This window comes from Miniopterus schreibersii (assembly GCF_964146895.1).
Source record: "Miniopterus schreibersii genome assembly, chromosome: 8".
Classification (NCBI taxonomy): Eukaryota; Metazoa; Chordata; class Mammalia; order Chiroptera; family Miniopteridae; genus Miniopterus; species Miniopterus schreibersii.
In genome coordinates, this window is record NC_138109.1 from 47,576,935 (window position 1) to 47,590,171 (window position 13,237).

Genomic DNA, 13,237 nt, shown 5'->3' on the forward strand with positions numbered 1-13,237 from the left:
CCTCCCTTCCCTCCCACGGCGCGGGCGCGCCCTCCCAGCCCCCGCGTCCCGCTGCCAAGCAGCCTCCCGGGCCCCCTCTCCACGCCGCCGTCAGCCCCCCGGGAGGGCGCGTGGTCTGATCTCAGAGGATCAGATGGAAGCGAAGCGTTTTCAGGGACCACCCTTCGGAACTGTCAGGCCCCAGAGGCGCATTACAGCCCGTCCCAAGGTCGCCGGGTCAGCGCAGGCCAGGTCCCGGAGCCAGAGGCTGCGGGCCAAGCGGCGCACGCGACCCCTCCGGGCCTTTTCCCTCCGGCTACTTTCTTCGGCTGCTCCGCCCCCTCCCTGGCTCCGCCTACGATTATCTCGGAGGGCGGGGCCATCCGGGTTCCGCGTGCCCGACGCCCGCAGAGCCTAATAAAGTCTCGCTCTGCGCGCTGGGAGGAAGACCGAGTCGTCGGGCTGCGGATGAACATGGCAGCTGCGTTGTTGAGGCGGAGCCGCGGGGTGAGAGGGAGAGCAGGGCTGGGGAGGAGGGGTGTTTGGGGTGCGGGCATGCGCCGGAGATAGGCGTTGACAGGGGGCCTGGGGGGGCAGGAAGCGGTGGGGAGGCAGGAGCCCGCCTCGGGACGCCTTCGGCCTGGCGCCCCTGCTGTGACTGCGGGCGGGGAGCCGGACCCTGGCCTTGCTTTCAGGCTCCACCCCTCCTCCCACGGTGGGTTTTGACTTCCCGTGTCCTCTCGGCAACTGCCCCTCTACAGTGGCGTCCACTTTTTAGAATATCCTTTTTATTTCTTTGGCCTGGGACCCTGCACGTATTTCCCCAGGAACCCCACCCTTTCCCAAAACGAACCTGTCTGGATTGGGCGCTCCTGTTTTTGCGGAACTGGCATAACAACTCCTCGAGCAGCTCTCTGTCCCCAGCCCAAAAAGGAAATCTTAAAGTAAATGTCATACTGCAACTGATGTATACTAGAAAATGCACAGTTCAGATAGTGTGATCTTGGGGGCCTGCGAAGTCACGGGGAAAAGGAAAGTGGGTACTTAATATGTTTAATAAGCTTTGGGTTTTGCGATATAGAGGAAGATGTTTCCATGTTACGTACCTTTAAAAAAAAAAAAAAGTAAAAAGAAAAACCTACTGCAGAATTCTCCTTGAAGTTTGTCTATATATTCTAGTGTTGTGTTGCACAGATTCTAAATTGTCTCAGTCACTAGATGCATTTTGCTATCTTAAATATTATTGGTATATTCACACAACTCAGTTATAAAATGTCATTTATAATTGAGTTAAGAAAGTTATGTTCTTGACCAAAAAAGTAGCAGTGTTAGAACTTAGAATAATTCTAATGGATTGTTGCCCCATATTTGTCATTGCTGTATAAATTAATCGGCTCTGAAGGCAGAAATTGGGGGATTTTAAAAATGACTTTTAACTGTGACACCAGAAAAAAAAGATTTCTCAATCTCTCCAAAGAAGGATACAGAAGAACCCAATCCAGAAAACTTCTGCCCTGTATCTTTTCATTGACATTCCCGTAAAGCTAAGACTCATATTCCTAAGAAATATGCAGAAGTGTTTGATTATAGTTGTGCTGTTATTGCAGAGTTGATGCTTGATTAAAGTTGCTCTCTTTGGAGATTTGCAATTCTATTGCTCTGGGCAGAGAACCCAATGTATGCTCCCAAGACATCATCCGATTTTAATCATCTCAACAAATTATAATTCCTTTTCAAACCCCATTTTCTAGGTTTGAAAAGAAATTACAAGAAGTTTGGAACCAATCCAAGGTCTCAAAAATATTGTGGAATGTCAACTCAAACTCAACTTGAGTTAGCAATTCTAAGTCCAAATAACATAATATTTCTGTATCTAATGTCTACTAAGCCACCTCTAAATGATGAACATTATTATATAATTAACAGGTAGATGGGCATTGTTCCCTGGCTGCATCTACCTTTGTACTTTGTTTTATATAAAATGTTCTTCAAAAAAATCACATTAACTTTTTGTAAGTTATTTAAAATCTAATATACCCTATTTAAAGTCTCTCAGAAGGTCCTAGCTGGTTTGGCTCAGTGCTTAGAGCATCAGTCCTCGGACTGAAGGGTCCTGGGTTTAATTCTAGCTTACCTTGGTTGCAGGCGGGAGGCAACCAATTGATGTCTTTCTCTCACAGTGATGTTTCTCTCTCTCTCCTTTCCACTCTCTGAAAAGTAATGGAAAAAATATCGTTGAGTTCGGATTAAATCAAGTCTCTCAGAAGACCACTTTACATTTTTTTGTGAGGTCTAGTTTTTGTATAGTGGTGTCTGGACACACGTTTAGAAAAGTTTTTTGGTCTGATTTTTGTGGGATGTTTTTCTTTATAGGACCTAATAACCAGTTAAGAGACTTGAAACTGAAAGAGTGGTATAGTGAGGTGGTTGATGGCATAAGCTTTTAGTTTGGTTGATAGTAAATGTTAGAGTTAGAATCTTGATTCCACCAACTAATAGCAAGCGTGACTTTGGCCAATTTTACTTGACCTTTCTGAGCCTCAGTTTCTTCATGTGCAAAATAGGAGTAAATATAGTGCCTTAATCCTAGGCTTGACCCAGAGAATCAGAATTAATATGTGGAATGTGATTGTAAACAAGAATAGGTTTGGTCTGTGACATCTGGATAATGAGGATCAGAGAAACCATGTTTTACTTCCAAAATAAAATGAATGAAAATTGCAAGGAAATGTGAATTTTCATACTCTGTAATTACTTTTTCAGAATTGTAGTATGAAGTATATTGTTTTTTAAAAGGGCTGTTTAAATTAAGATCTTTTACAATCTGTATTGTCACTTTAAATGTGGGTGATTCTCTTCATAAGTTAAAATTGTCATCTACAAAGTGGTCAGGTTCTTTTTACAGAATTTGAAAAACGTAAGTTCAGTTCTTGATCTTTTAGTATATTTTTCAGTTTCTCTTTTCTTCATTGTCTAACTAACTGAAATTACCTAGGGATAGTTCCATCAAAATTCTTTGAAATATAGATTGTGTAATTTTGGCCATCTGCAAACATTTACTCAGGTGTTATGGGGTTTTCAATTTGCTAACTTTAACAAATACAAGTAATTACTTTTGTGTACAAACTGTCATGAGTATTAAAATGGAACAATAAGTATATATGTGATTATATTTTTAATATATCCCTTTGAAAAAATAAGCGTATACATATTTCAGATATTAAGACAAGTGGTATATTAATAGTTTAGAACAGAACTGGCAAGCTTAAAGTAAAGGGACAGATAGTACATATTGGCTCTGTGGACCATATATGGTCCCTGTGGCAACTGTACGACTTTGGTGTGGAAGCAGCAATTGAAAATATGGTGTGGCTATATTCCAATAAAATGTAATTTACAAAATTGGTGGCTACCATAGTGTACTGACCTCTGGCTTAGAACATTCTAAGAATGCTTATAGACAACAGCAGAAAATAAAGAACATGGTTTTAGGCTATTTTGGTTAGTGAAATTGAGTAAGGTATCTTAGATCTTACAAGTGGAGGATTCCCAGAGGCATACCTGGGAGGCTCACAGGGACAGGGGATCAAAGTTGATGGACAGGGCAACTCTTGCACACAGCACAATACTATCCTATTGTTGCCATTGCCTCTACTTGATCACAAGTGTTCTAGAGCTTGTAGGTGAGATTTCCAGAATAGTAGTTCTAAGTCAGCTACTACTCCTGACCGTTATTTGCCTTGTAAACACTCCACTTTAGTAATGTAAATACTACTGATTAGTTTTATTTTCATTGTTTAAAACAATTTCCTTTTTGATAGGTGTTCAAATATCTGGTAATTGGCTTATTTAATATAGAAATTCAATTATAGTTGAAGGCATTTAAGTAATGACTTAAAAAATTGCTCTTCAAGAGGAAGACAAACAACCCAATTAAGAAATGGGCAAAGGACTTGAATAGACACTTCTCCAAAGAGGACATACAGATGGCCAAGAGACACTTGAGAAAATGCTCAACGTTGATAATCATCAGAGAGATGCAAATTAAAACCACAATGAGGTATCACTTTACACCTGTCAGAATGCCTGCCATCAACAAATCAACAAACGACAAGTGCTGGCGAGGGTGTGGAGAAAGGGGAACCCTGGTAAACTGCTGGTGGGAATGCAGACTGGTGCAACCACTATGGAAAACAGTATGGAGGTTCCTCAAAAAATTAGAAGCGGAGCTGCCTTTTGACCCAGTGATTCCACTCCTGGGAATGTATCCTAAGAATCCTGAAACACTAATCAGAAAGAATATATGTACCCCGATGCTCATAGCACCACAGTTTACAATAGCTAAGATCTGGAAACAGCCCAAGTGCCCATCAGTAGATGAGTGGATAAAAAAGCTGCGGGACATTTACACCATGGAATACTACGCAGCTGTAAAGAAGAAGTATCTCATACCATTTGGGACAGTATGGATGGACCTGGAGAAAATTATGCTAAGTGAAATAAGCCAGGCAGAGAAAGACAAACATCACATGATCTCGCTTATATGTGGAATCTAAAGAACTTAATAAACTGATGAACAGAATAGATTCAATGACATGGAGGCATAGATGAGACTGACGAATGTCAGAGGGATGGAGGAGGGCAGGTGGGTGGAGGAGGAGAGAGTACTCAAGAATTTATATGCATATATGCACAACCCAAGGACACGGACAATGGTGGGGAGAGGGACTGGGGTGGGGGATGGGACGGGGTGGAATGGGTCATTGGGGAGAAAAAGAGACATCTGTAATATTTTAAACAAAAATAAAATTAAACTCTTAGTTAAACAAGTTGCTGTACTCATTTGTAATTGTCAGTGTTGTCTTATTTGATTGTTTAAATTATCAAATTTATTTTAATAAAAATGTTCTCCACAGGTCCTGAGAAGTCTTTCTCACTTTGACTGGAGATCACAACATACAAAAGCTGCCCTGCAACGTGAACAAGGATTGGGATTTAGCTTTGGTATATATTTTGTTCTGTCTTTTGACTTTAAGCTTAAATTATTATGTATATGCAGCTCTCTCTATATATTTGTCTGGAATATGTTTATTAAAAAATCTTAGTAATGTCTGTCAATGAATAGAATCAATCACCATCCACAGATTGTCCAGTTAGTCACACTCATTTTTCCTGATCTCATCTTTTTCTTTAGCATAATTGCCGTACCCATAGATCTGTGGTAGCAGCATACATATATTCCTGCTTTTCTTTCTAAGTATGTAGCACAAAATAAATAATTTTTTTATGTATATCAGAGTTACTGATACATAAGAGCAGACTTCAAATTAGGAATCTGAATGCAATAAATACTTCTTAAACATTTATTAGACAAACAATGCTAAGTGCCTGCTAATAAGTCAAAGTCTGTTTTAGCCTTAATATATCTGGATTGTAGTCTTGGTGTTAGTAGATGTGGTTCTCAGTTCTGGGATCAGGGATCCATGTGGTGTTGGAGCAAAAAGGAATATGATTTACCCTCCCTTCTGCTCTCTAAAATGAAGATCCTGGGCCCTGACCGGTATGACTCAGTTGGAGTGTCTTCCCAAACACTGAAAGGTGGTGGTTCAATTCCCAATCAAGGCACATACCCAGGTTGTGAGTTTAATACCCCGGTCTTGGCATGTGTGGGAGACAACTGATCGATATTTCTCTCTCTCCCTTCCTCTCTCTAAAATCCATTTTTAAAAAGTAATTAGAAATATTATATTTTTTAAAAGGCAGCTAAGATAATTAACTCACACCCAGGTACAAATAACAAACTCAGAGCTCTTTAGGGTTATTTTATTTTTGTTATTTTTTAAGATTGTTAGCTTCTTTATGAAGTTCTTAAAAATAGAATTAAATGAAAAATTTCCAGTGATGTGAGGATAGCAGTTTGGAGTACTGGATCTTCTTAATTCCTTGTTCAGATGTTAGCATAGATTTGGTATGATTGCTATCTAGTTTGTCACTTACAGATTGTTAAGAGTCTAGCAGGAGAAATCTGTAGTGGTTTGCTGAGTGACAGAGGATGAGATAGATACAAATATTTAGGAAGGAGAGTGTGAAGCTCAAGAAAAGGAGTAGGGATAACACCTATGACCAGTTGCATTTGGTTCTTGATGTATAAAAGGGGGATAATATCTATAATGCGGTGTTTATTTGAAGATTAAATTTTATATGTAAAGTTCCTAGCACTTAGTGGCTGGATCAGTGTAGGTTCTCAATAATAGATCCCTGCCTTCTCTACCCTTTAACCACCCATAACCTTGATATGAACTGACTCCAGTTTTAGAAGTAAAGTTATAAGGTAGAGAACACTGAGCTGAAACTCTTAAGTCTATTTTTACTGCTAATTTGTTGTAAGTCTACGGGGCTATTATTTCCCCAATTTGGGCTTTTGTTTCCTTGTCTCTAAAATGAAATTTGAACTTAGGCTATTTGATTTAGCACCAGAATTCTAGTGTCTGTTACATTTTACATTTCATATCCCTATAAAAATGATTATTATAATCTTAAACATTCTGTTTATTCCTACTTCTGTGCTTTTGCTTTCATTCTCTTGCCCCAAATACCCTATATCTCTTTTAAATTTTACCTATCCTTTGAGGTTGGATGCAATCACATTAAAAACCCTGTGATAGTGTGGATTTGAAAAAATGCAATAGTGAGTGGCTTCTGTCCTCAGTCCAGCCACCATATTCATTTCATTAATTTTATAATAACAACCCCATATTTATGTAATTTATGTAATTGTTTGGAAACTACTTATAGCATTACAGCTGTTTTATGTCATTACTTTTTAAGACACCTTCCCACCACTTCTATCACTTGCTTTTTGCTGATTTATGAACTTAAAATTCTGAGTTTAAAGGAGGAGAAAAATTGAGGTTAAGGTATTGATATTCCTATGTATATTTTGGAACAAATTTTACTGGTTTGTGGTCACTGAGCACATCCCATCTCCCTAGGGCATGTTTCATTTCTGTGGTACTAAACATTTGATAAATCTGCTTAGAAAGTAGTTAAAAGTTAAAAATTTTTAGACCAAGTAGAGAAAAGCCCAAGTTTATATCTATTATTTGTAAAAGCTAGAAATCTTACCTACTTTCATTGGCATATATTTCTTTATAATATACAATGAAATCTTGATTAGTTAGAAAGTTCATTTTTAGCCTTTGACTGTCGGGTTAATCAGGGGTTAAAAATCTTCATTATAAGCATAAATTTCCACATACTGATTCCATAGGGCTTTTTCCCTCAAGTCATTGTCCTATTTTAATGTTTTCTAAATAACTTTCCCTTTAGAGCTCACTGAACAGCAGAAAGAATTTCAAGCTACTGCTCGTAAATTTGCTAGGGAGGAAATAATCCCGGTTGCTGCAGAATATGATAAAACTGGCGAGGTAGGTATCTCTGTGTTTGTTCCTATGTAGAGCTTCTGCGTCTCCTGAGCTTGGTAGAGTGGCCTAACATAGTAGGCGTCCTGTAGGGTCCAGTGTCATAGTTCCCCTGTTCACCTGAGCTGGGCACTCCAAGTGATCCCCCAACCCCCATGTGGGCTGTGTACACCTCCTGTTGTAGGTGAGCCTTGATTGCGGTTGGCATGTTAGTGGGAGGGATTTACCCCCAGGTCAATTGGCTGCAAGGACTGGCTACAACTATCATGGAGGATCAGCTGTGTAGGGATCCACCCCAAAGAGCAGGACTTAATTCAGCAGGGCACTGGTGCTCATGAGTCCACCGCTTGAGTGTGTCACTTATGGAAGTGGTTGGTTGGTGCTTTGGTGTGGTCTGAAGGTGTCCACCAGGTGTGCTAGCTCTGGGGCCTTGCTGGAGGTACAGGCCATGGCTAGCTGCCCCCTGTGTTCTGCCCAGGGCCACCCAGCATGAGCTACAGAGTGATTTGCAGATGGCTGCTACTTGTGCTGGGCTTAGAGGTGCCCAGGTTAGGCCAGCTATGAACCAAGTCTGAACCAAGGCCAGCTGCCACTAGTGCCAGTCCTTGGACCACTTAGAGAGAGGGTACAGGGCTCACTGAGGCCTGATGCAGTTTGTTGGAGAGATTTTTAAGGAAGTTTGAAGCATGAGCTGAGACAGGCCATTCATATGGAAAAGCCACTGGAAACACCTTGGGTGGGCCAGAAAGTTGGGTGCAGTGGGGTCTCAGAGTATCACTAGGGTGGGGCAAACAGTGATAGCCAGGTTAGTGAATACTCCTATATGTCACCCACCTGCCAGCTCTGTGCGGGGAGGGCTCATAAAAGGAACGATGGCCTCTGCCAGCACTTCTGTCTGTTAGAAGGCTGCCTGTCCAGCTCTTGCACTGATGCCAGGCACTTCAGTTCTTCCCCATGTGTCCTTGGTGCCTTTTGAGCTACTGCCCCAGTGCTGCAGCTCAGACCAAGTAAGTCCATGTGTAGGCCCTTTCAGAAGTACTGCCTGGGACTCCAATAGCCCTCTGTGTCTCTCAGCCTCAATCTCCACTGGTTTTTAAGGCCAGAAGTTATGGGGACTTTTCTTCCTGGCACTGGAACTGTGGGCTGGGGCTGGGACCCCCTCACTCCTCATGGAGCACTTCCGTGGCCAAGATATCCCTTCTAGATTTTATCTGCCATACATAGGTGTGGGACCAACCCATTCTGGGTCTCGGCCTCTCCTACCAGTTTTGATGTGGCTTCATCTTTAAATCCCTAGTTATAGGACTTCCGTTCTGCTGAATTGCAGGTGATTGTGAATTATGGTTGCTCTGTAGTTTAGTTGTAATTTTGATGTGGTTGTGGGAGGATGCGAGTACCACATTTACCTACTCTGCCATCTTGACCAGAAGCCTCTATACACTTTAAGGAGAGAAAAATCTTTTATATTTTTTACAAGACTACATAACCAAATTAACTAGATTTTTAAATGTAAATAACTGGCTTTTTTTCATCTTTTTTTCTTTTTCTTTTAGTATCCTGTCCCCCTAATTAAAAGAGCCTGGGAACTTGGTTTAATGAATACACACATTCCAGAAAGTTGTGGTAAGCTTTCTTCACATCTTTAATCCTAGAATGCATATGAACAAGAAAAATTGTGAAACTCGACTCAGTCATTCTTTCAAATATTTATTACCATTAAATATTGGCTTTCTACCCTTGTCTCCCTGTTCAGACTTCAGTATTTGCCTGCTTCTAGAAGCCATGTATTCAACACCTAGAGGCATTTTTCCTTCTTTACAACAGGTTCCAAACTTAACTTGATCCTAAACCTTGGTAACTTCTCTCTCTAAAGTTCAGTTTTTTGCATTTTAATTCTACCTTTGAGTTTACGTTTTTTTAAGACGTTTCTTGTTTTTCCTGTGAGGTTTTCATTCCTCAGGTTAAAGGGGCAAAGTTTTAGCAGAGTGGAATAAAGTTTTTACAAAAGTTGAAGCAGGAAGATAGGTCCATATTACAAATAGCAAGATAATTTTTTTTTAATTTTAAAACTTTAGAGAAGTATAATTTCTTGGGTTACAGATATTGTATTTGCAAATTTGCTTTTAAAACTATTAGATGAACTATTTTAATTATTTCTGATTAGGTCATATTTGAAGTAATTAAAATAACTCACCTTTATTTCAACTGAATTGTACTACATATTATAATGGACTTTTAAAATATTTTGATACCGTAGGAGGCCTTGGACTTGGAACTTTTGATGCCTGTTTAATTACTGAAGAATTGGCTTATGGGTGTACAGGAGTTCAGACTGCTATTGAAGCAAATTCTTTGGGGGTAAGTTACTTAGAAAATTGTGTAACTCAGCTATTGTTAATGAGAAAGTGCTACTAGGTTAGGTTAGTTGGTAGAACACTATTTTCTTTTATATGGAACACAAAATTCTGCAGTGAAGCCTATATTTTTTATTCCAAAAGCTTATTATTCTGACCTTGTCTCCAGTGCTTGGAGTCCTAGCTATCCCTGTGGGGAAACTGTACACTTTGGCTGCTGCTTCAGTCACAATTCTTAGGTAAGAGCAAGGCTAAAATCCAGCGTTCAGGAGAAGGATCTTGATGGCTTGCTGCCACTGCTGGCAATGCTAAAATTTAGTGAACAATTCTTAGGAGGCCTGATCATATATACCACATTATTTATCCTAAATTTAATTCTTTACATATTATATACCAAGTCCTATATAATTTAATTTTGTGAAAATACTTGGATTAACAGATTTATTTTCTTACTTTAGCTTTCCAATTTAGGGGCAGAATAAAGGCCAGTTCTTTAGACTTACCCATTCAGGGGAAATAGTTCTCTATTTTTAAACTGTAGTATGTTTGTTTTTACATATCTAATAAAAATATCTTGCTATTTTTTAATGTCACTTTTTTTTATAGCAAATGCCTGTTATTATTGCTGGAAATGATCAACAAAAAAGGAAGTATTTGGGGAGGATGACTGAAGAGCCATTGATGTGTGTGAGTATGTGCAGCTGCTGCTTTATTTCACATTTAAAGAAGCGAACAGGGTGCTATTTCTCCTTTTCAAGCTATATGTATACATTGGGCTATAGTGCATTAAGACAGAAGTTACCAACATATTTAGGTACAGTTATATTTCTGGTATGCCAAGAAAGTGTCATAATACTTACTCTTGGTTATTTCCAGGTGAAAGATATCTACTTACGATGTATCTTGGGTGCCAGAATAGTGCATAATAACCCCCTAGCTTATTTCCAGATGAGAAATATCTACTTAATGGAGCACTCTGCAGTTCCAGAAACGGAGTGGCTGTGCCAGAAATTCAAATTGAATGTATCGTAGTAGGTGTTTGAACTAGTAGCCTTTTGAACTAGTAGCCTTTTGAACTAGTAAGAAATTAATGTGTATGAAACAATATCAGTTTAGCCCAGCCGGCGTGGCTCGGTGGTTGAGCATTGACCTATGATCCAAGAGATCGTGGTTCAATTCCAGATCAGGGCACATTCCCAGGTTGCAGGCTTGATCCCCAATGGGGGGCGTGCAGGAGGCAACCGATCAATGACTCTCATCATTGATGTTTCTAGCTCTCCCCCATCCCTTCCTCTCTGAAATCAATAAAGATATATTTTTTTAAAAAAAGGTATCAATTTATTTGTTGAATGAATAACTTGGGAAGAGTTTATAGATTAATTCCCTGAGAGCTACTCAACAGATGTTTAAATTGGGTATTTTTTTTTAAACTATTTTTATACATATATACACTTACATACCAAGGTTTTATTCAGAAAGTGCTTTTACTTAAGAATTTTTACTTTTTTTTTAATTCAAATTTTAATCTAGGTTGTGATTGTGATACTGAAATACAGTAAATTATTACTAGAATTGAGCTAATTTGGGGAAATGGTCTGAAATAGTAGAAAGTAATATTTGCAAACTAATGTTTTTTATTTATTTAGGTACCTAAATTTGGGCAAACTGCTTAATAAAGACATTTATGCATGTTTCTTTAATGGTAATTTTTTTTCAATAAGTAAGGGTTTACTAAAAGGCTAATTCTCAGTATTATCTGTTTTGTGAAATATCTAGAACCTTATACTGTAACATATGTAATATTAGAAATTTGCAATAAATTATAGAATATAGATGCTTAGGAAAACCTATCTTATTGCACTGATAAGAATATTTGTAATTATCTTATTAGATATATATAGGTATTTCTAGAATATTAGAGTATTTAAAAGCATTTCAACTACTTTAAACAATTTTGGTAGTTTTATTAGATATTAATACCTTCAATATATGTAGAAATACTTTTACTATAGTCCCTAAGCTTTTATTACTTCTGAATTAATAAAAGTTTAATGTACATTTTCTGCCTTCTAGTGTGTACTAGCAATAGATCTACTCAAAATATGAAGCCAAGGGTAAAAATGAAAATAGTAATTTATAATTATATCAATATATGTTACTATTTTATTTTATTAATTTTAAGTTTTGTTAACTTACAGATTCAGTTAATTGTTTAACTCCCAGTAAATATTTATAAAATTGTACTATATATAATACTGTATTTTATTCAAACTTTAAAAAAAATATTTTTTAACTTTTCTGATTGTAAAAATAGTATAGAAGATTTAGAAAGGTATGAAGAACAAAAACATCTATAGTCCCTCAGATATAAAGTTAACTGGTATTACTGTCTTACTATATTCTCTCAGATTTTTAATACATATAAATGTGTTTTTAACAATTAGGATAACATTATATGTGCAGTTATATTCTTTATAACACCATGAATATTTTCTTATGTTATATTTCTTTTTAAATATTGTGATATTTATTACTATATAATATGCCTATTGATGTATTATAAATTATTTCACTATCCCCTATTGTTGAATATTTAAATTCTTTAGAGTTTTGCTTTTAAAAGTAATGTCATTTTAAAAATTGATACAGAAAAAGTTGATATGTTTTTGGATTTAACTTTACAGTACAGATATATTGTTATTGTATATTCATAAGACTTAATGTCTTACCTGATCACATGTCAGGTATACTCTTTCTGACAAGTGAGTGCGGAGATAAATAAGGGCAACACCATAATTATTTTTAATACCATGTCATGCAAAAATTTTTCCAAAAATTGAAACTAATTATATTATTGTATATATATTATATATCAAATATTAAAATAATTAATTAGTTTGGGTTAGCTCTTTTAAACAGTATATACCTAAAATATATGCAGTATTAAGCGATTGGAAACAAGTATTAGACTATTAGAACAAGCTTTTATGGGTAAGATATTCAGTAAACCCATTTGTCCAAACATGGTCTTAGAACCTAGAAGACTTCTAGGTAAAAAGCCTAATAATGGCAAAGAAAACTCTTGTCATAAATTCACACATTTCTAATGAAGCTAGGAAGTAGCTGGCATGTAACTGAAACAGCACTGAACTTGGGGTCCCAAGATCTGGCTTCAGGTCTTGGCTCAGCCGTATAACAGTAATGGAATCTTACACAGTCTCTTCAGCTTAAAGTCTGTTCTGAAAATAGGGAGTATAATATCTAAAAGGAATAGTAAGGATAAAACCAAATGCTTATGTTTTTATAAGAATATCTTCATAGAGTGTCCCTTTCACAAAAATATATTAGAGAAATTTCTTTCATGCCTAATGACCAGGGAAAGCTTAGTTCCTCTTCAGCTGCTACCCATCATTCATTAATTTATTCAATATCCGAGTTGCCTGCTATATGCCAGACTTGAGCTTATGGGAATTTCACAGTTCG

At 37.7% G+C, this 13,237-nt stretch overlaps 1 protein-coding gene across 1 annotated transcript in view; it reads left to right on the forward strand.

Annotated features, from left to right (window-relative positions):
- The first annotated feature begins 35 nt into the window (after positions 1-35).
- ACADM (acyl-CoA dehydrogenase medium chain) overlaps positions 36-13,237 on the forward strand; it is a 28,067-nt gene continuing 14,865 nt past the window's right edge. Inside the window, exons 1-6 of the mRNA XM_081145015.1 lie at positions 36-486; positions 4,896-4,983; positions 7,309-7,406; positions 8,954-9,023; positions 9,658-9,758; positions 10,361-10,441. Of these exons, the coding sequence (XP_081001141.1) occupies positions 448-486; positions 4,896-4,983; positions 7,309-7,406; positions 8,954-9,023; positions 9,658-9,758; positions 10,361-10,441 (477 nt within the window). The 5' untranslated portion in view covers positions 36-447. The remainder of the gene's footprint in view (positions 487-4,895; positions 4,984-7,308; positions 7,407-8,953; positions 9,024-9,657; positions 9,759-10,360; positions 10,442-13,237) is intronic.